Source organism: Amphiura filiformis, chromosome 5 (assembly GCF_039555335.1).
Source record: "Amphiura filiformis chromosome 5, Afil_fr2py, whole genome shotgun sequence".
Classification (NCBI taxonomy): Eukaryota; Metazoa; Echinodermata; class Ophiuroidea; order Amphilepidida; family Amphiuridae; genus Amphiura; species Amphiura filiformis.
In genome coordinates this window covers 44,499,039-44,522,318 of record NC_092632.1, presented here as the reverse complement: position 1 = coordinate 44,522,318, position 23,280 = coordinate 44,499,039, and the positions used below count along the sequence as shown (strand labels likewise).

Below are 23,280 nucleotides of genomic sequence, written 5' to 3'. Positions count from 1 at the left end.
CTGTTTTCACTATTTTCTAAGCAGTGAAATGCGTTTGTGTGGAAGTTTGTTTTGATTTTGCATGTCAAAATGAAGACAAGAATGCCGGTCAAATGACGTTTTAGAGCCGAGACTTGTGCATGAAAATACTTCGTTGTAGACTCTACATTCCACCGATCTATCAGAGCAAAAGGACATTCAAATCTTGACCAGAAATGGATGCAAATCAACTGTCAAACGAGGCCGTATCATGTTGTGCTGGTAGCACAGGATTGAATGCTGAAAATGCGGAAGGCGGTGTACGAGAAGTTCCTATGTATTCTGAACAGCTACTTGAAGGGTTACATCAGTTGAGGCAGCAAGAGGAACTATGTGATGTTGTGTTAAAAGTAGATTCACGTAGGATCCATGCTCATCGTGTGATCCTGTCCAGCTGCTCACCCTATTTCAAGGCAATGTTTACGGGTAGTTTATGCGAAAGAGAAAAAGAAGAAATTGAGATGAAGTCGGTAGACGATGCTGCGCTGAGCTCGTTGATAGAATTTGCGTACACCGGGAAGATCAAAATTACACATGCCAATGTACAAGCTTTGTTACCTGCTGCTAACTTACTACAACTCAGATCTGTCAAAAAACTTTGCTGTGATTTCTTACAGGTACATATGGGGCCTACATTGATCTCCTCTTTCTCTATATAAATATGCCCGTTCTCTTTTTGATGTAAATGGACATCAGTCGTGGAACAGGCATGGGTGATGGGGTAATCCACATGTATAGTGGGTTTGCATACTGCAGGGAGTGCAGCCATAGTCTATGACCACCATTTAAAAATTGAAGACTTGCAATTGCATATATATTGAAAACTCACAGCAGTACATGGTCATGGTATTCTAAAAAATGGAGAGTTGTAGAAATGTAGAAAATATATAGAAATTGTGATGATTTTATGTAAATTATTAATCATTGTTTTAAGGAAATTGATACTAGTTGATAAGGTACACTGATTTAACATACCAGAACCACATGCCAGAACACCATAATAGTATGAATATTACGTAAGATATTTAAAATAAATCAAGGAAAATCAGGTTTTTGCGCCATATCTCAATAAAATCAATTTGTCCCATACTTCCTTTTGTCATGGGCGGACAGTATAGCATTAGCGTGTAGACCTGTGACATATTGTACATGTCCAGTAAGTGTAAAAAAGTTCTTGACAGTAAGACTCATCTTCAAAGTTATTATTCCTGACCTTGGTGGTAATTTTGGGGCCTTTTGATACAAAATTGTGGCCTCATATATTTTTTCAAACCATACCGATTGATGGTATTGAAGATTGTGGTGGCCTTGCATTTGGCAGTCCGAACAAACATCTCTCAGGATGGTTTCCTCAGCTCTGGGTCCCTACCCTTGAAGATTGTAGTGGACTTGCATTTGGCAGTCTGAACCGACATTCCTCAGGATGGTTTCCTTAGCTCTGTGTCCCTACCCTTGAATATTGTGCTGGACTTGTATTTGGCAGTCCGAACAGACATTCCATGTTGTAGGGCAATGTAGGCCTACCCCATTGAAAGATGCAGCAGCTTTGCACTAGTCATTTTTGGATGCAAAGGACATGACGTTAGCATCATCAGCATATAGAATGGACTGGTTTGCAGAGATTTCATCAAAAGATATGATGAACAATGGGGGCCCAATATGGAACCCTGATGTACACCAGCATTGATCAGCTTCACACCTGATGCTTTGCCATTTAAGACAACATTACTTCTAAGGTAGTCCGTTAGCCAGTCATGGAGTGTTCCAGTGAAGCTAAGTGCTTACAGTTTAGTCAGGAGACCAGGATGCCAGACATGGTCAAAAGCTCTCTGCTGATGTCTATCTACATATAATAGGCAGACAATGTGAGCTTCTTCCTTGCTGTGTATTTCAATTTTTCATTGTATTGTTTTGTTGAAATTGTATGCTAAAATACCAACTAATTATGGCCTGACAATCAAAATTAGTCAAAAATATATTTTTTTAAAACTTGATAAGAAGACTTGAAGTAATTGTAAGTTTAATGATGTTCTCTTTTGTTTACTCTTGTTGCAGTCACAACTCCATGCAACTAACTGCATTGGTATCTCAAGATTTGCAGATGCCCATGCCTGCAGTGATCTCCACATTGCTGCTCAGAAGTTCATCTCCCAGCACTTTGAAGAGCTAGGAGACAGTGAAGAATTCTGTTTATTAGAATATCATGAGCTAGCCAACATCCTTGCTAAAGATGACTTGATCGTCTCAGCAGAAGAATCAGTCTTTGAAGCGCTGCACTCTTGGGTGAACTATGACCCCAACAAAAGAAGGTGCTATATGGGTAAACTTTTACACTGTATTCGGCTACCGTTAATGACACTGAAAACTTTGAAGAGACTCTGTGAAAGTAATTCATTCATTCAACAGAATCCATCATGTCAAGAGCAGGTAAATAGGGCGTTAACCTACCATCTAAGACCAGATGAAAGGATGCAGGTTGCCAAGGAGATGGGATACAGGGCTAAGTTGAGAGGAGAAGCAAAGATGTTGTGTGCTGTTGGAGGGAAGAGTGGTCTCTTTGCTACACTAGACAGGTAATTACATGTGTGAGAATATTGTTTGAATTCATTTACCGGTACTTGTGTTCAAATTTTGATTTTTGAAGACCTTGTATACACTTATTTTAACAACTTTAAAATTTCTTGGGGAAAAATGATCTTCTTATTTTCATTGAGGGACTGCTTGTATTAATTTGGGAGAAAATCCCCTATGCATTTTGAGCCCTGTTTATGTTACAAATGATTCTTTCCTGTAACTAATATTAATGTTTTTAGCCACCACTCTTGCTATGTCTTGTTTGTATGTTTTGTTCCATGTTCTTTTTACCATATTACTCTACATATGTATAAGGCACCTCCACCTCCAGTCCCCATCTAATAAACGCCACCACCATTTTTTCAAACCAAAATGTTAAAAAACAAATTGATTTTACATTTTTAAGTGTTCTAAAAAATTCAGTCCCTATGATAGAAGACAAAGGATTAAGGTTCTAGGATTAGCATTATAGGGTTAGGATTATGAATTGGTTGCCTTGTACATCATTCTGTGAATAAGGTGATGTGAAATTTGGAACAGGAAGTGAGGAATAATAATTTTGAAAGCTTGAATCAAGATGATTTTCACCACAGTAAAGATGATGGTAAATAAAACTGAAACTAAAGAATGGAAAGTACCAGGGAAGATTAGAGGCAGCAGTCTTTTCCCTGTAGATTATGCACAGAAGTCAGAGCATTGCAAAATATAACTTTCTTTTGTGCAAAGATTTTGCCTCTTTTAATTATAGAAAAAAACATTTCCTCGTATATTATTACAATGCTGTACATGTAAATCAACCAACCCCTGTCTTCTATTACGTGCATACTGTTTTTACATATTATGTTGTAAAGCTTTAAATCAAATACAATTTTTAGATTCCATTTTGTCTGTGAAAATTTTAAATCTTTATGTTTATTTAAAAAAAAAAAACATTTTAAGAATTTTAAAATTAACCTTTACATCATTTTCAAATTGCAGTTGCTAGTCATACACTAGTCTAGTACATTAATAAAAATATGACTGAGTACTTTGAGTGCACATAAAAAGATATTTTTAAATATTTTATATGCCTGGTAATGCAAGGCACTCAATCATATTTTATTTTAATCTCTTGTGGTGTTTGGGTAAATTCAATTGTGCTATTTTTAGCCATGCAGACAATAATGCAATAAAGTATAGATAAATGACAGATGGATTGGCATTGTTCATTAGCAATTTTTATTGTAGCTTGAACTAGTCAAATGGAGCTTCTAGTTGTCTTGGTAACAAATGATATTTTGGAATGGGAAAAAGAAACAAATGATATGTACCATGGATCAGCAAAAATTTTTTTATGATGATCTGTGCATGTACAGTGGAATGGAATATGAGGCAAGGCTATTCATTCATATTTCATTCATATTTTATTTCCATAAAAATCAAAGACATTACAAAAAATATATAAAAACACGGTACATATGGAGGAAAAGGCTGGAAGACCAAAAAGGTCTGAAAGTTAGCCTTTCCCTGAAATCAAATGAAATTAACAAAATAAATCAACATTACATAACATAACCAAAAGACAAGGGAAGGGGGGGGGGTGCTCACGAAAAAGATTTAAAATTATATTTAGAGATCAGTTTTGTTTTGAATTGATTATGGAAATGTTTAACAGATTTTGAAGCTTTCAGATTTTTATCTAAAGAATTCCAAAGAATGGGACCTCTTGTACGTATAGCATGATCAGAAAAGACTTTCTTATTTTTGGTTACATTTAGGTCATTTACATATCGTGTCTTGTAGTTAAGTACTTTCAAGCTTCATTAGAAATTGACAATTATTATGGTCATTTTCCACCTTGATACTTCCACAAAACTCATTTAAAAATGAGTTGTGAGGAAGTAGGGTCAAAATGACATGTCAACATTACTTCCCCCTCTCCCTTTGACAATGCTTGATGTGTCAGCATCTTCAGCTTTACATGTAGATAGACATAGGCGTAGATCCGGGGTGGGGGATAAATCCCCCCAATATTTTGTCAGGGGGATGCTCCATACAATCATCCCCCAATGTTGCAAATCTGTGCGCGCTTCGTGTGAATTTATTCCACTTTTGCACTATATTTAATCAATTTAGCTCCAAAAAGGCAAAATATTTAGCTTGCTTCGTGCGAATTGGTACAGTAAACTTAATCTGTCGCCAAAAAGTGCTGGATTTACTATTTTCAGAAATTTTTCCAACCCCATCCCCCCAATGTCAAAAAGAAATCTATGCCACTGTAGATAGATCTATAAGCCAAGTTTTGGAGGAATCATTCCTAGCCTTACATGGTGTAGCATTCTGGATTTAGGGGGAAAGAGGCAAAGTAGACAATCTTAACCCCAAAGCCCAAAGGAAATTAGTAGGAAGGAATAAAGAGAGAAGATGAACAAAGAAGTTGTTTGTTTCTGTAGGGATTCAAACCCCAGACCCTTCTCATGTGTCAAGCACTCGATAAACAACCAGTAGTTGGCCGGCCAATGAAAGTGTACAATACATTACATATGGCTTCAGTGATTATGTCACCTTGCATCACCTTGGATGCATTCATGCGCAGTAGATTCATACTGTAAGATTTTGTAACATGTACAGGCTTTAGGGTTACTAAATATTTTACCCATTTTATTTAAATATGCCCCAAACTGTACAGCAAATTGGGTTTCCTTGCTTTTGATCTGTTAGAAATTGTTTTCTCTGTTTACTTTGGGGCTGTGCAATAATTATGAGCCAGGGGTAAATTTTCAAATTGTTTGCTACCCCCCCCCTCTCGGCCTGCCAAAAATTGCTTGCCCCTGCTCTCGGCCTGCCAAAAAATATTTGCCCCCTGCACATGCCAAATTTTAGTGATCCTAATTTGCAGACTTTTTATATGTTGCAATCGCAGCGAGCCGGAAAATGAGCATATTTAAGCATTTCCATACTGTTTTCCTAAGCCTTTTTAGATCGTTTATTATAAAGGCGCCCCATGAATGTGTGCCAAAAATTGCTTGGCCCCCCTTTTATCTCAGCAAATATTTCTTGCCCCTCCCCCCAATTTACCCTCCCACCAGGACTCATAATTATTGCACAGCCCCATACTTAATGCAGTCCCATCATACCCTCTCTAGATTCCAAATAATTAGTTTGTAGAAAAATTGCTGCATGAAATGAAAATGAATTTCTTACATTTCAGACAAGACATTGTGTGTAAATGTTGTTGGAAGGTACAAAACAAATGTAATATAACATCAATTAAATGAGAACAAATCAATGTTAATTAATAAAAAAAAAATGGTTGAAAAAAATCAAAGTGGCTCACTTGAATGACTTGAAAAATCAAAACCTATCGATCATAAAATGGAAAAGAATGAAATTGTTATTTTCTCTACTTGTAGTTGAACTCAAATTGTTGACACAATCTAAAAATAGCTATCAGTGGTGGAAGTCGGGAAGTCAATATTGCAGCTTGTTCTGGTACAGTTGGTATCCAGGGCCATCATTAGTGTGTTCAATAAATGAGATTTCATTATTGACTGACTGTATACCTCTGTACCAGGCTACTGATGGACTACTTACATCAATTACAGTTAGGGAAAATTTCATTAGTTAATCAGGAGGTATATTATTGAAAATGATAACTGGTATTTGCTATCCAGGGTTTTGATGGATTACTTGATATTTTTATTATATTTTTATTCAGTTGGTGACGGTGTATGTGAGATACATATTATAAGCAGGATTTCACAATACCTGATTGATACCCCAGCCTAATTCAGTCAAGCTGGATAGGAAATTATGTAAAAAAATTCAAATTCTCCTAACTAATTCTATTTTCTAGACATGGACGGAATACATACATGTATGCAATATGAATAGCTCCAACTGGGGTGTGACCCAGTCTTGTTGGTCCCAGAGAAAACAAGAATTCCTGAAAAAAATTGGTGTCAGTTCCAATTTACAATGTAACTATTATTTTAATGTAATGTTAAAGAGAAGTTTTGCACTGCAGCACTGACAAGAACATTTAGTGGTAGTTCATTTTATCATTAAATAGGCCTAATTATACACTTACATAGGCCTGCATGTTTTGGCACAACGTCAGCCTTCTATTCTTTTCAAATTTTTTCACAGGAGGAAGATGGCGAATTTCATCATTCGATATCAGCAAAGTATCAGTCCCTTGCACCTCCTATACCAGCGCAATACAAAAAGATTTTTGTTTAATTAACACTGGATGTTTTTATAAAAATATTGTATGTGATGAAGAAGGGGGCTGGTGGTTTATTTGTGTAAAGGTCAAAATAGGATTCGGATTGGGTCAGGACTCTGTTTTGTCATCTTCCTTCTGTGGGTCTTTGAACCTGCTCATTGTCTGGTGTGGTTTTTTTTTTTTTTTTTTTTTTTTTGTAATTTTGATTTTGAAATGGAGCCTTCATCTTTGGTTCGAGATGTATTTTTTCCTGAATGTATTTTAATGCTTTCTCTCCCCCACCAGCTCCAAGTACTGATAAAATACAAAAAAGATGTGGACACCGTCGGTTCCCCCCCGGGGGGTTCCCCCCGTGTATTATCCGCCGGTGCCATTATCACGTGACTGAAGAAAATGCTGCTGCCACCAGATATAGGCTAAGTAAAACAGCGTATTACTATCAAGACTTATGTTTGAAAGCTGTCCTCAGATCGATACGTCAAGTTTCCAGTCCATTGCACTCCGAGATTGCACTACGTGCTCTATATTATTAGTCGATGTTGATATTATCAAGACAGAGATTGCGTCTGACGTCATCTGTCAAACTCGTTAATGGTGACTTGCTAAAACCCGGCGCCTTATTTTAAGCTTATTGTTAATTTTACACCTTCAAACATACAAACCATCTCAAAAGTTAGGTCTTTATAGTAGGAAACTTTCTTGGGCGAAGGCACCATGTCAACAATGCCTAGAAAAGTTGCTTTTTGCCTTGTAAAAGTACGTAATTATTCGCCACTTCCTGCTATCAGCATGGAAGCATGTCGATTCGGCCAAACCAATTCGTCCACAGTTGACTTGGCCATATGCCAATTCATGCATTTGGCCCCAAGCTAAGTCAGCCACAAACCAATTCGATATTGACCAAAAGGGATAAACGAATTTAATATGTTAATGAATATATGTGACCGTCCATCACGAAACAGCTGTAAAGTCGGCTCGCGGTCAATTTTGTTTTATTTCGTGTTTAGAAAATATATCATGAGCTTTAAAATGAAAAATCATTTGACTCCAAAGCGATATCCAGAAGTAAAAAAGAGGGTTTAGTGCACAACGTACAAAAAAGTGACTATATCTCATTAACCAATGATCCTACAGATATGCGACCACAGACTTTTCTGTTCCCTATGACCAGAGGAAAAATTTGACATATGGCACGACTCTCTAGGATATTTGGTTAAAAATTTAAAAAAAAAGTGACTATATCTTATTAACCAATGATCCTACAGATATGCGACCACTGACTTTTTTCCCCCTTATGACCAGAGAAAAAGTTCGACATATGGCACGACTCGAGGATATTTGGTTAAAAAGATAGAGGGTTAAGTGCACAAAATTTTTAAAAAAAGTGACTATATCTCATTAACCAATGATCCTACAGATATGCGACCACTGACTTTTCTGTTCCCTATGACCAGAGGAAAAATTTGACATATGGCACGACTCTCTAGGATATTTGGTTAAAAATTTAAAAAAAAAGTGACTATATCTTATTAAAAAAAGTAGGTAATGGTGAATCCAACGGACGAGGACACAAAACACATCAAGGATCAATAAATGATACAAGAGGATACCTTGAATAAGAACAACAGGAAAGAAAAAAAGCAAGGTACACCAACTTGATGTGGGGAAACAAGTAAAATGCAGACTAGACAGTATGGAGGGGGACAAAAACAGCAAATGTAGGCAGAAGAAGTAGGCAAAGTTCGATAGCCAAATTTTACCAGTTCCAAGGCCCACAGAAGTAAGTGCTGAACCTGCAAAAACAACAAGGATCAATGGTAATACAAAACTGCACTAGAACAAGTGATGAAAATCACTGTGCATATAAACAGACACGCTTAACCAAACATCCAGAGTAGGCACAAAGCAGGCAAATTTTTGGCTTATTTTTCACTATACATGTATTGTGTAGGTCTATAAACATTATTTGTTCTTTATTTAATATGCATTACTTTTCTCATAATATTGCAGTTTGAGTGACATTAGTCCACTTATCCTATCTATTCATTCTCTACAACCTCTATTGATTTGCGACCCCACTTGACATTCACTTCCTGTCAATTAGGACAATACCCTATTGTCCTGTGGTGGTGCTTATTTACATATAGTGTTTCCCAGTCTAACTTTGTAGTGAATTTGCTCTCAATGAGAGAAGACACAACTTATTTTGCTCTGAGTTTGCTGTCTTTTTTGCTACTTATTTCAATTTGAACTTGCCTTCAATTTTGACTTGAATTTGTTTTTAAACTACAGCATGTAGTTTTTGTTGTTTGCTTTATATTTTGTTGTCTGTCCCTGAAGAAGAGCAGTTTATCTGCTCGAAAGCGTCGGTTGTTTTTGTCTGTTCTGTGTTTGACTGCTATGTACACAGTGATTTTCATCACTTCCAGTGTACTGTTTTCCTGACACTTTTGTGGGCTCTGGAATTGGCAATTTTGGCCATCGAACTTTGCCTGCTTTGTGCCTACTCTGGATGTTTGGTTAAGCGTGTCTGTTTATATGCACAGTGATTTTCATCACTTGTTCTAGTGCAGTTTTGTATTACCATTGATCCTTGTTGTTTTTGCAGGTTCAGCACTTACTTCTGTGGGCCTTGGAACTGGTAAAATTTGGCTCTCGAACTTTGCCTACTTCTTCTGCCTACATTTGCTGTTTTTTGTCCCCCTGCATACTGTCTAGTCTGCATTTTACTTGTTTCCCCACATCAAGTTGGTGTACCTTGCTTTTTTCTTTCCTATATCTTATTAACCAATGATCCTACAGATATGCGACCACTGACTTTTTTTTCCCTTATGACCAGAGAAAAAGTTCGACATATGGCACGACTCAAGGATATTTGGTTAAAAAGATAGAGGGTTAAGTGCACAAAATTTTAAAAAAGTGACTATATCTCATTAACCAATGATCCTACAGATATGCGACCACTGACTTTTCTGTTCCTATGACCAGAGGAAAATTTTGACATATGTCACGACTCTCTAGGATATTTGGTTAAAAATTTAAAAAAAAAGTGACTATATCTTATTAACCAATGATCCTACAGATATGCGACCACTGACTTTTTTTTCCCTTATGACCAGAGAAAAAGTTCGACATATGGCACGACTCGAGGATATTTGGTTAAAAAGATAGAGGGTTAAGTGCACAAAATTTTAAAAAAGTGACTATATCTCATTAACCAATGATCCTACAGATATGCGACCACTGACTTTTCTGTTCCCTATGACCAGAGGAAAATTTTGACATATGGCACGACTCTCTAGGTTATTTGGTTAAAAATTTTAAAAAAAAGTGACTATATCTTATTAACCAATGATCCAACAGATATGCGACCACTGACTTTTTTTTGTTCCTTATGACCAAGGGAAAAGTTTGACATATCTCACGACTCTGTAGGAAATGATGTACATCATCATCATCATACATCATTTTATTTTCATTCAAATCAACATACAAAATATACATAAAAGACACAACATTTGAATGAGGAGATGTTCAAAAGGCCCAAAGGCCTGAAGCGAGCAATTACACAAAGTTAACAAATAATAAAAGAAAAAAGAAAGAGGAGAAGAACATGCAAAGAAAGAACCAATATAAATATTTATAACATTTCATATAGACATTCACAAGAAATTGATAGTTGGGGTGGAGATGGGGGGGGGTGAGGTCATTAAATAATGCCTAATGAAATATTAGATGTAATTTTTTATTAGACTTTTCTTTATTTGTAACTTAAACTGGTTTACTGATTTTGCCATCTTTATATATTTATCAGTAATATTCCATTTCCTAGGACCGGCAGCTCACCGGAAGCCCGTGCTGTGAGGGCCACAAACTGCGGCTACGTACAGATACGCGAACGTTGACTTGAGTTTTGTTTTTTATGACCAGAGGAAAAGTTCGACATATCACACGACTCTTTAGGATATTTGGTTTAAAAGATAGAGGGTTATTGCACAAAGTACAACGAATTGGTTTGTGACCGAATGCAAGACATCAAGGCATCTAAATATACAGATTTGGTGTAAAAACAACGGTTATGGAGAAAATCATGAAATAGTTAAATTTGGCCAACTTTTTTTGTACATCAATATACAGGGTTCGAATTGGCATGTGGGCGAATTGGTTTGGGGCTGAATTGACGAATTAGTATTGATATCAATATTGATATTTTTACAGAGCACGTGATATTTCGATATGATGATTCGAATTGTCACATGATCGTCAAACCTGTACTAGAAGGTGTCTGTACTAGAAGGTGTCAGTTCTGCAGGAACTGACACAAAAACACATAATAGTCCACAATCACTGCAATCACTAGCAAAAAAATGGAAAACAGTCACACTCCCCTACCCACACAAATATCACATGCTCAAAACAATGCATTTGATGAAAATAGTCATCTCAACTTGCAACTGAGACAAATATTTAATGAAATGCTTTTGGTTGGTCACCCACATTTGCACATCAGACAAACCAAATTGCATTCTGAATGCGAGGAATGTCCTTCTCATACCAAATGATTAAAAAAAATTGAAAAATACAAATTTCAGTATATTATTAAAAAATGTTTGCATTTTTGACATTTAACAGTCCTCAAAGTAAACTTGATAAATCTAATGTGTATGTAGCTGGAATGAAAAGCCGACCATCAATTGAAAATTTTGACCTTTCGTATTGAAAATATACCCATATCTTCAATATGAAATGTCAAAATTTTCATATAATGGATGGCTTTTCATCCTAGTAGCTACATACACTTTTTAAAAGTGCATATTAAATTTATAAAGTTTACTTTCAAAAATGTCAATTTTTAACAATTAATTTGCCATAAAAATTTATATTATGTCGCAAATTTAAAAAAAATCAAAATTTCTTGATATCAGAACGACATTCCTTGTGTTCAAAATGCAATTTGGTATGCCTGATGTGCTATCCGAGCCCTTAACACCTAGACAATGTATGATCAATAATATTGTCATCTTCATCTACACTGTATACATGCAGGCCTACTAGATAAAAGTAGGTCACCATGATCACAGTGGATGATGATACCAATGTTCTGTCACATCCTTGTCTGGGTGAGAAGGTGAATCTGCCATCATAGCTAATAAGAAATGAGTTCTGATGAAAATTGTGGATGAAAATAGTGCAAGCTGTTCAAATATCTCAGTTGCTTTAGCAAGCATGTTTTACATGTTATGAGTGTGTGGGGATGTGTGTACATGTCTGGGATGCTGGGGGTGATAGTAAAATACAATCATTTGTATTTAATACATGTACATGTTGATATGTGCACTTTGCAAAACTGATTTTGAATTTTATCCATAATACACTAAGCCAAAAATTTTTTCACAAGGTCACATCTTAAAATCTTGTGTATCAATACAGGGTCAAATTTGTTTTCTTAAAACCACATTTTACATGATCTTCAGCCTTTTTCAACATATCTTGACCATTAAAAGTGAAATTATTCAAGTTTAAGTATTGATGCTGACTCAAATTAATGCAGCATGTGCATTGCTAACCATGTGCTATCTACTGAAGATAGCAACATTAAGATATGATATTCAGGCAGGGCCTAATTTTTTGCTTCTCAGCCTTTCAGATGTTTTTAATTGAGTCACAGAACACATGTTAAAGTTAAAACAAACATTATTATATCCAGACCTATTGTCAAGTAGGCAAAGCGATAGTTGGACTTTTTTACAGGCTTTTCTTGTTTGCGGCGGTTTTCTTGTAAATAGTCAAAAATGCTTGAGGGATTTTTTCTGTAACTTCATCATGATGCCTGAAAAACACTGATTTTTTTACCAGCCATTTGCCTTGGTGGTGTGATTTGGTGGTGTGGAATCTGAACCAAAATTATACACAGGATTACTTCAATATTCTACTCTAAACACATGCCAGTAACCAAGCAGTTGTCCAACTGACACAACAGCAAAATGCACTGACATGGAACAGCTTCCTGGACCACATTCACAGCCCAATAAATGACATCCAGCACAAGAAATCTGTGAGTAAGTGGAATATTGTAGAACTAGGTCTGCTTCTTGAAGAAATTGCATGAAAAGCAGAAATCAGCCCCGTTCCACACTATTCCACTTACTCCTTAGAAATTGTCATCTGTGTAAGGACCTTAAATACGCATTCTCACAGATATTTTGTGCTGGGTGCCAATTATTGGGCTGTGAATGTTGTCCATCAAGCTGTTCAATGTCAGTGCGTTTTGCTGTTGTGTCAGTTGCACAACTGCTTGGTTACTGGCATGTGAGTAATCCTGTGTGTAATTTTGCTTCATTTTGATGCACAGGATTTTAAGATATGACCTTGTGAAAAATTATATGTTTCTTTTTTGGCTTAGTGTATTATGTACACAAACATTTTGTAGCAAAAGCATTGAGTTCCAGGCATGCACGGTAATATTAGAATGAAGAATAATATGACCTGAATCAGAAATCTAGAGTCAGATTTGTGCTAAGAATAAACATTTCTTAAAATGCATGAATAAATAGTAAGCATTTGCATATGTTGTATTTGAAGTTCTATCAACAGGGATTATAAAATATTGAAATTGAATTTGAAGCAAATGTTTTGGGCAAATAACAGATGTATATCAAGCAACACTAAAAGCTTTAATCTATGGGTTTGCCATATTAAAATTACATGTAGGGCCTGTTCAAGAACAGAATAATGAATGAATGAATGGCATGCTTATTTATTTATTTTATTTATTTATTTATTACACTTTATCACTGGCACAGAATTACAAGAAATATATAATATTGCACATAAGTTACATCAAAAATTACACAATATTATGAAAGGAACATTTGTTTAAAAAATCCAGTGAATGGCTGGAGCGAACAGGTGCCAGGCACCTCTAAGACCGCCCACCAAAACCAAAAAAAGAAGGAAGGAAAAATAAATTAGAGGGGAAAATGCATATTCTGTCAAATGATCCCAGTGCGTTGAACAAAATCTTAAACTACACATCATACAAAGAAACAAAATGCACAAACAAAAAAAATAAGGAAACAAAGAAAACAATATTTGATCATCTTCACATCAGGCTTTATATTATGTAAAGAAATGGTATGCAGAGACAGTTCAAACAGTGGCAGTGATAGGGGCATGGGGAAAAATGCCCCCAGCCAGAACTCTTGCCCCCCCCCAAGTTTCCCCCTAGTAAAAAACACAAAAAGAGTTTTGTGGTAATTTTAGCAAAATTTGTCGATTTTCCCCTGAAATTCACTTTGCCTCCCCAATGCCCCCCAAAAAAAAAAAATTCTGGACGCCGCCACTGAGTTGAAAGTACACGTAGAGCGCTTTTTTACCAAACTGCTTTGTTGATGAGAGGCAATCACCCCTACAATATCTCAAAGAAAAACAAATAATTTTGGTTTAGAAAAATAGAAGGGTAGAGAATCGGATCTTGTCATGAAGTAAACTCCTGATAAGCATTGACATTTGAAGAAATGGGTCATTAGACAGGCTACATTCCCAGTCAGCCAACCATCCCCAGTCAGCCTTGCTGCCATGATATGATATGAGGATGTTAACAAATCCAGGCTATATCTATCTGTCCTGATAAAATAGCTAAAATATCTTGCTTGAGTGATATTATATAGTTTATACTGCAAGATTGTACACTTTATTGTGACAAATGCTACCACTTGTAGGTCTATGGCGGTTTAATTTGTGCTGGGGTTTAGTTAGGTCAAAAATTTATTTTGGCAGCAATAATAGAGAGAAGGCAACTCCTGGTAGTGGAGGGAAGATGGACATGTAAAGTTATATCAAGACGCACCACCCTTATTTATTGTCCATAATTACTTTGGTGGGAGGGGAGCAAAATGGAAGGGTCAAAAAGTGTTAGGTGTCCAAAAGGGGGTCAAAAAGTTTTTGCTCCTTGTTGAAGGGGTCAAAAAGTATTTGATTCCCTAACCTTACACTCTTAAACAAATCCTAACCCTAAATTCTTACCACAATCCTAACCCTACACTCTAATTTGAGAGTGGTACCTTTTGTATATTCTGCAATTACACTGTTATGATAGGTCTGCAGGCAAACATGCCATGAATCTATGCTGTCTTCCAGGCTGTCACACCATCTGTCTTTAACAGTGTCAACACATAGGCATCATCGATTACATCACTCTATGAAACCATAGATGAAACAAAGTTCATTTTAGGTGCATGCAACCTTTCGTCAAAGGTCATTGGAAGTCAAAATTAATGAAATGCTCAATTGAAAGAAAAAAATAGTTGGCATTGGTACACTTGTTGAAAAGAATTGTTATGCTTGCATCAAAAGAAAAGGTGATGGAAATAAATCTTGTCATATCTTTCAAAGTAATTAATATTTTGACCAACATCCAACCCTTTTCATCCTTCAATATTGGAAGATCTTGCCTACTTGCTGACAACATGGTTTTAACATTGAGGGGAGGAGGGTGATTCACAAAACACATGCACAACTTAGTGTGCCAACATTTGTCACTGTTGTTCATAAGTTGTCTAAAATGTAAAAACAGGAGGCTTTTGGAAAATGACTTTGTCAAAGGTAATTTTGAGTTTTTTGTTTATTTATTGGGATCCAATACCCCTTTCAAAAGTATTTGTTAGCAATAAAGAGTCAATAATTACTGACTAGCATATTTTGGGTACATGTGTTCAATGCAAGAAATGGATTGTACATTTCTATTTATTTTTTTATTTCTTCTTAACCTGGGACATGCAATCAGTGACCAGCACTGTTCTCTCTTGCTACCCAGGATACAACACAGATAAACAACAAACATGTATTTAAGAATATTAACAAATGTACATAAAAGTCATAAAATTAATACCATATAAATTATACACATACTAGCTACAAGAAATAAAAATAACATATGATTATTATATTTACATAATAGCCCCCCTGAACAGGAAAGTTCTCTTGCCAGTCTCAGTGCGCATCTTATTTATAACCAGATTCCCAGAGGTCGATGATCTGAGAGTATAATTACTATAAGCATCAATACACTTGGTGAAAATATTGCACAGGTTGGGGGGTACCAGCCCCCCAAGACATTTAAAAACATTGAGACAGATATGATATTTACGACAATCAGAAAAAGTTTCCCAGTTTAGGGAATCAAAGACAAAATGAGTTGGAGTGCACATTGGGATGCCAATGATTGCTCTACCGAGACGTTTTTGATGGCGATCCAACCTGTTCAGGAGAGTTAAGCCTGCATTTGACCAAATTAGATCACAATAATCAACTTTAGGTAAAACAACGGATGTATACAACAACTTCAGGGTGTCAACAGCTAAAATCTTTTTGATACGGTAAAAAAGACCAATATATTTATAAAGTGACATGCAGATTTTATCTACTGCTCTTCCCCACTCCATGGCAGTGTAAAGAAGAACATACAGTAAGGCAGCAATATTCCACTTTAAACTTACTTATACCTAAAACATTTATTCATATGTCATTCTTAGATCACAATTTCCTAACGTAGCTTTAATAGAATGTTTGTCAATGTCGATGACTGTCAATGGCTGATATAGATCCCAATTGGTTCATTAATTGCATAATTTGTAAGATTTATTTCTCAAACATGACATAATGGTATGTCTTGAATCATTCTCAATTTCCAATGTGACCCAGAATGTTTGTTGCCATGGAGACTGCAGATGGATGACATAGATTCCAAAGTATCCAAACCGAGAGGGACGTGAAGCTTATGTCATTATGGCACATGAGGTTTCTGGAGGCAAAAGTTTGGTCAATAAGCCCATCAGACAATGATGATTCAGATTTGTTTTTGAAAAGGGGTATTGAACATTGGAAGAATACATTTTTGGGTTTATTATAGTAAAGAGTATATTGGCTTTCCTGGGTAATTGATAATCAATGTATTCAGTTATGAATATACTGTACCATTTTAATAAAACAAGCCATTTGTGTTATTCAATAAATTCCAAATTTACTTAATTTCATCAACAAAAGACTAACCAATTATAAAATGAAAGTTACAGCTTGTGGTGAAGGTATGTTTAGTCATGCTGCTGCGTACACTCATTTCCCACTTGCAACAACACTTCAAATATGACTGTTTTAATGAATCGTTGACACATAGTGTACAGATACACTATACAGAGTTTGGACACAATGATTTAATTTTTTTTGATGAAGTCATTTAAAGTGTTACAAACCTGTGTTTCAGTTATAAATTCTTCCAGGTGCACTTATAATGATGATAAAATTAAAAGATTGATATTATGGATAACTAACAAATTGAGGATTTTTTTACCATTTTCCATTTACAGTGTGGAAGTATATCATTTAGCAACTGATACATGGAGTGTTGTAGCACCCCTGAGCAGCAGAAGCCAAGAATGCACAGCCGCCGTCGTCAACCAGAATCTCTACATCATCGGCGGAATCAAATGCCAACTCACCAATGGATCCTGTTATCGTCGTCATGACAACAATACCGAAAGATGGAGCCCAGAGACTAATAAATGGATAAGTGTTGCTGGCATGCACAAATGCAGGAGTAATCATGGTGTAGCTGTGCTGAATGGCAAGATCTGGGTGCTTGGTGGGTATAATGGAGAGTCGTATCTACGTAGTGTGGAGTGCTACTATCCAAAGAAGAATGTATGGAAGATGGTGGCTCCTATGATTAAGAGTAGAAGTATCTTCAATGCAGCTGTAGTGGATGGCAAGTTGTATGCGATTGGAGGATATGGCCCAAATTATCTCAATAGGTAAACTTTCTACATATTTGTGTAGATGGTGGTGTAGTGAAAGGGTGTGTTTGTAAGCTCCTGACATACACAGGGAATCAAAGACATCAACGGTTCACTGTTAGGTGCAAGAGGTTGCAAATCATGTAAAATGGTATTTAGAGTCATGCTCCTTTGGAGGGTACAGTCTCAGTTACATAGTATGATTTCATGCGTGTGAACTGATTGATTTTGAGATTGTGTGTCCACGATTGCATAGTACACAATAGGTTCAGATTTGATGTCCTTGTTTGATGGCGCTTACAAGATATCCCAAACCTAACCCTGATGATGTACTTTGTAGACCTACTCATTAAGCTAGCTGATTTTTTGTTCATCTCAGCAGACAAAATGTTTGACAGCAAATTATCTTTTTGAGATTTATCTTGCCAGTTTCCTCATGCAAAATTTTGATTCAATTTTAAGAAGCAAATATGATATGAACCTTCTGAATAGCACCAATTTCTGCTCTGTCGTTGCATACTATCCAGGCATGAACATTCTATGTAGGTGAGCTTAGCAATATCATGCCACACCCTAAATCTAAGTCTGTGAGGGTCACAGACTGCAGCTTCTTTTGAGATGATACAAGACTCCATATAATAGTTTTTACATTGAATTATTTTGCAGTGTTGAGAGATATGATCCTGAGACCAATTCCTGGGAAATGGTGGCTCCGATGGCAGACAAACGAATCAACTTTGGTGTAGGAGTACTTCATGGCTTCATCTATGTTGTCGGGGGTCACAATGGTGCAATGCATTTAAGTAGTGTAGAGAAATATGACCCTCATAGAGACACATGGACTGCTGTCATGCCTATGGAAATGGCTCGAACAGGTGGGTATTCAATTCATTAACCCTAACCTTGGAAGGGAAAGAGGGGAGAAATAAAGAGAGAAAACGAACAAAGAAGTTGTTGGCTCTTTGTGGGATTTGAACCAGAGACCCCTCGCATGCCAAGCAGTAGGCCGCCGACACCTAGCCACAGGTCTTACGCTGCCCAGGCCAGCGAATTCGTGCCCATATATCACTCACGGTGTTGCATCATCACATCCTGTGGGATGCACGCATGCGCCATGAAGTTGTTTGTAGTGTTTTGTAGTACTCCGGCTGGTTAGGGTTAATAGATTTATATGGCATGGGGTTTTGTGAAATGTGAGCCCCGCCCACAGAGATGTTTGGACATTTTGCTATGTAAAGGGCCAGTGTGTTGCCCGGGAAGCGCACAAAATTTTGCTGCTTTGCCATATTTTGGTTCAAAACATGGTGTTTTCAGGATAAAAAGGAACATGCACAGGGAAATATTTGGGGCCCTGGGCCTGGGCCCATCTGGTCCAATAGTAAATCTGGCCCTGCACGCCCTGCCTGTTATAAGTTATTAGTTGAAAGAAGTAAAAATGTTATAGGGGGTCAATGTTGGCAAATAATATGTTTGGTCAATGATCTTTGGAATATGACCCCCAACTCCTTACCATTCAGCACTAAAGGAAACAAAACATCACTACTGGAACTGTACCATAGAAACTAGTTGTTTAACTTGTTTATAGAATTTTCAATAAATTTGATAAATAATTCTGCTTGCTGATTATCTTGCAGGTCTTGGAGTTGCTACAATGGATGGTATGCTATATGCTGCAGGTGGTCATTCTGGTGCTACGTATTTAGATAGAGTGGAATGTTACAATCCGTATGAAGACAAATGGACAGTGATCAAGTCCATGCTGAACAGCAGATGCAATTTTGCTTTTGCTGGGCTATGATGTCCTGAGGTTGATTGGGATCATCTCAACTATAGGCAAAATTCTCGATCATGACAGCCAACTTGGGTACGCACAAAACAGGCGCTTTCGGCGCAAACACAGCTTTTCGGAATTGACCAATCATACGGTCGTTGCTAGGCAAGGTAAAGGTACAGTCATGTAGTTCGCATGATCGTGTTATTCTATGAAAAGTACGTTGACCAGAAGGTACATCCTCTCATGATCGAGAATTAGTTATTTTGCCTATAATAGCAGACTGGTATCAAAGTTGCAAGTTATAAGATGAAATAGTTAGGCGTAAATAGGTTGACACATTAAAGATTGTAGAAGTCCCCCAATACTTACACTTGGTTTTAGAGAAGAACGACAGGCCCTTGCTCAGATTGACATGAGTGCCCTGTAAATGAGCGACATACGCAGAGCTTTGTGTTCCCTTCAAGCGCACTGATCTGCGCCGACCAATGTAATCAGCCAATCAGATTATTGATCTGTTGTTATGATTGTCAAAAGATTGAATCAGCAAATCAGAACCCACTTCCCGTGTTTATGCTGTGTATGCTCTCAAAATGTAAACAACTGTCTTGCTTCTCTGCCATAAACTGTAATTGAGGGAAGAGAAAGATTTTCTCCCAAACATCATTTTAAGAGGGCTCTCTTTTTGGGAATTTTATTTCAAAATATTTACTTACGTAGCACATTTTATTTCAATTTTGTCAAGAAATACTGTGCATCATAAGTTTATCATGTAAGCTTTCAGAAATTAGAAAAAAACAACCCCCTAATGTTTTCAATCTTTTATGCTCAACTAATTCATATAGCTATGATAAGCAGGATGTGTGTGATGTGCACCTGACTGTGGGTGGCATCTTAATGTGTGTGTGATAAATGGGTGACTCCACACAAGAGTATAGAATGCGCATTAAAACGTTTCAATGCGATCTCCTGAGATGCGTATCCATAATAGCAAGTGTCTACATGGCACTGGAATCTGCATCGGGGGAAATGATCGCATAGTGAGCATGTTTCTTGAAGTGTATGTATTACAGTGTGTGTGCGTCAAGGTTGCTGATGACGCGATGCCAAGTACATGTAGGTTGCTCATGATGTGATGCTGTATGCGCACAAGAAGAGATCACATTGAAACGCATCAATGCAGATCCTGCTCTCGTGTTGTGTCGTCCCCAATGGCTTTTTGCTACTGTGTAGCTTTTGTGACCTGATTAAGTTAAATAATGATAATGTCACAAAAATTGCTGTTGAGTGATAGCCAGATTTATCATTCAAGTCTTTATGTTCTTTTTAAAATATTATTACAATATTGGTAAGGTATGTCTTGGTCATGTCCTGTTCAATTCTCAGTTTTAGACCAAATCTGAAGAGAAAGATGTAACAATGCAAAAAATTGAAATTGTAAAACACTCAACATTGACGTTTATTGAAATTGTCATCACTATTCTTGGTCAGGTCACATCCCGATGTTATGAAATCGCTATTTCAATTGAAATCCATACACTCCCTTGAAGGAAGACATGACCTTAATCTTATACACAAGGAGCATGAATTTGGGTTGCCTGAATGGGTGTCTCCATAATTCACACTCCCTGTGTAAGAGATGTAAGGTTATACTTCCATTTCAACTGGAATAACACAACATTCTTTTAATGTCATAGCATGTGTGTCAGAAATTCCAACCAATGTAACATGTAAATCAGAATAAAAGAAACAGCTCAGAGAAAGGCATTGTGATTTAAATTCACTCATAATAGTGAGGAAGTCAAGGTCATGGTTTCATAATATTGTGACATTGTCAATATTTAGACCTACCTTTCACATCTCACTCTTCTCTCTTTCCTAATCCTCTCTCTCTCTCTCTTCCTCTCTTTCTGTCTCTCACTCTCTCTATCTTCATTTAAAGAAACTAGTTGTCACACTTACTGATAGTTTATTCTCACTGATCATAAAGTGTGCTTCAAACACATTGCGCTATGAAGTTGAATATGGTAATGTAGTCTTTTAGCTACAGATTCTGTTCATTCATCTGATCAAAATTACACCAGAAATGGAAATCTTTTCAATAAACATGATTAAAATTGATGAGTAGTAATCAATATGATAGTTGTGTTACAGGCTTAGGCGATATTTAGATTAATCGAAAATAATCGATTATTTTTTTAATCGGGTACTCAATTATTTAAAAACACCGTAATCGAAATATCGAGATTTAAATTTTATCGAAAATAATTGACTATTTTGCTAATTGCATCTTAATAGGTGATTATTAGCTGAAACTAAAACAAGAATAACAAGTGAAACACATCTTTCTCCATTTAAAATGCACAGCAATGTTTAATAGGGGGATTCTATGCAACAAATGATGCTCAACCTATTACAGTCACGCGATGTTCAATACATCGAAAATAATCGAAAAAAAAAAAAATTAATCGAAATTGATTGTTTTTAACAATCGCCTGAGCCTATTGTGTTATTAGCTCTCTAACCATAATATATTGAATCAAGATTTTATAGGCATCTACATGTACGTAAGAATGCAATGCTTAAAGATGATTGTTTCTTTTTCTTTTTACCTAAATGTGATATTGACAATCAGTTTGTTTTTGGTTGGAAAAAAAGCAACACAAAACATAAATGAGCAAAATAGTTGTACATTGTACAGCTACATGTACGTAAGAATGCAATGCTTAAAGATGATCGTTTCTTTTTCTTTTTACCTAAATGTGATATTGACAATCAGTTTGTTTTTGGTTGAAAAAAAAGCAACACAAAACATAAATGAGCAAAATAATTATTTTAAATTCATTGATTTCCATGTTTCCTTTTTATTTTATTTATCATTATTAAGGTTCAAAGAAAGTGAACGATTTGGTGTTGAATTTCTTTATTTTGTTACAACTGTTTAATTTTTACCTGTAAGACTGAAGAAGTTATTGGCGTTCCTCAGCACTGTTTATGCACATGCAGCAGGAAAGTTAAAAAAACAAACAAAAAAGTGCTGATTGGCAGTGGCGTAGCGAGGGGGCAGGGGTCACATGCCTTGGGCGCCACCTATACTCTGATTAGCTCGTAATAGGCGGGACTCATAACATTGTGGATTGATATGATATAGAATAGTGTACAAAGAGTTTGGTGCACCACCTACCTGAACAACGCTTTGCGTATTGCTTGACTGATGCACGCGTTTGTAAATTTACGCAGGCGAAAGTTGGAACTTTATTGACACGCGCAGTAACAAAAACCGAATAATTCTCGCCTATTACAAACTGATCATAGTATAGGGGCACCAATTTGGCCAATTCAGCATCAATTCTGCACCCCCGCCAAGTGATGAAAGTCAAAATTTGTGCACATTTCAGCACAAATAATCATGTGAAAGATCAATTTAAGACCAAAATTGAACTTCATTATAACCGAAATTAATTAGTGGTATTTGTGCAATTATGAGCCGTGCGCTGACTCTTAGACTCGCCGATTTAGTTATGAGATGGACCCCAATTTCCGACCTTAAATAGTATTTTAGTAATAGAATTTATGTAAGAGTGATATAAAACAAATGGTCGAAATATAATCACTCAGTGAAAGATGTATTGTTCCATTCCAATGGAACAATCCATCTTTCACCTCGTGATTATATTTCGACCATCACACTCATAGACAGTTAATATTTATATAGACCACTTGACATCACTGTTTATCAACAAAGGCGAGGGACTCATCTGTCGATATGGTCGAACGAGCCGCTACACTGTTCAATGGCTTTCTTGTACTATATGAAATGTGGCGAGGCGATTTAAAATGCACGTGCCCTTAGCAGACTACGATGCGTACGCACACTGCAGGGCAAAGAACAATGACGTCACATGGCAAGTGGTCTATAT

General features: G+C 36.5%; 1 protein-coding gene across 1 annotated transcript; it reads left to right on the top strand.

Moving 5' to 3' along the window:
- The first annotated feature begins 32 nt into the window (after positions 1-32).
- Positions 33-22,839, top strand: LOC140153201 (kelch-like protein 28). The gene is made up of 5 exons (XM_072175883.1): positions 33-635; positions 2,074-2,591; positions 17,164-17,607; positions 18,256-18,464; positions 19,224-22,839. Exons 1-5 carry the CDS (start codon positions 195-197, stop codon positions 19,385-19,387), a joined length of 1,776 nt encoding a protein of 591 aa, XP_072031984.1. The 5' UTR covers positions 33-194; the 3' UTR covers positions 19,388-22,839.
- Positions 22,840-23,280: the final 441 nt, after the last annotated feature.

Coding starts and splice junctions, on each gene's coding strand:
- LOC140153201 (XM_072175883.1), top strand. CDS start 195: ATGGATGCAAATCAACTGTCAAACGAGGCCGTATCATGTTGTGCTGGT. Junction 636..2,073: donor TTTGCTGTGATTTCTTACAG/GTACATATGGGG, acceptor CTCTTGTTGCAG/TCACAACTCCATGCAACTAA. Junction 18,465..19,223: donor TATGGAAATGGCTCGAACAG/GTGGGTATTCAA, acceptor ATTATCTTGCAG/GTCTTGGAGTTGCTACAATG.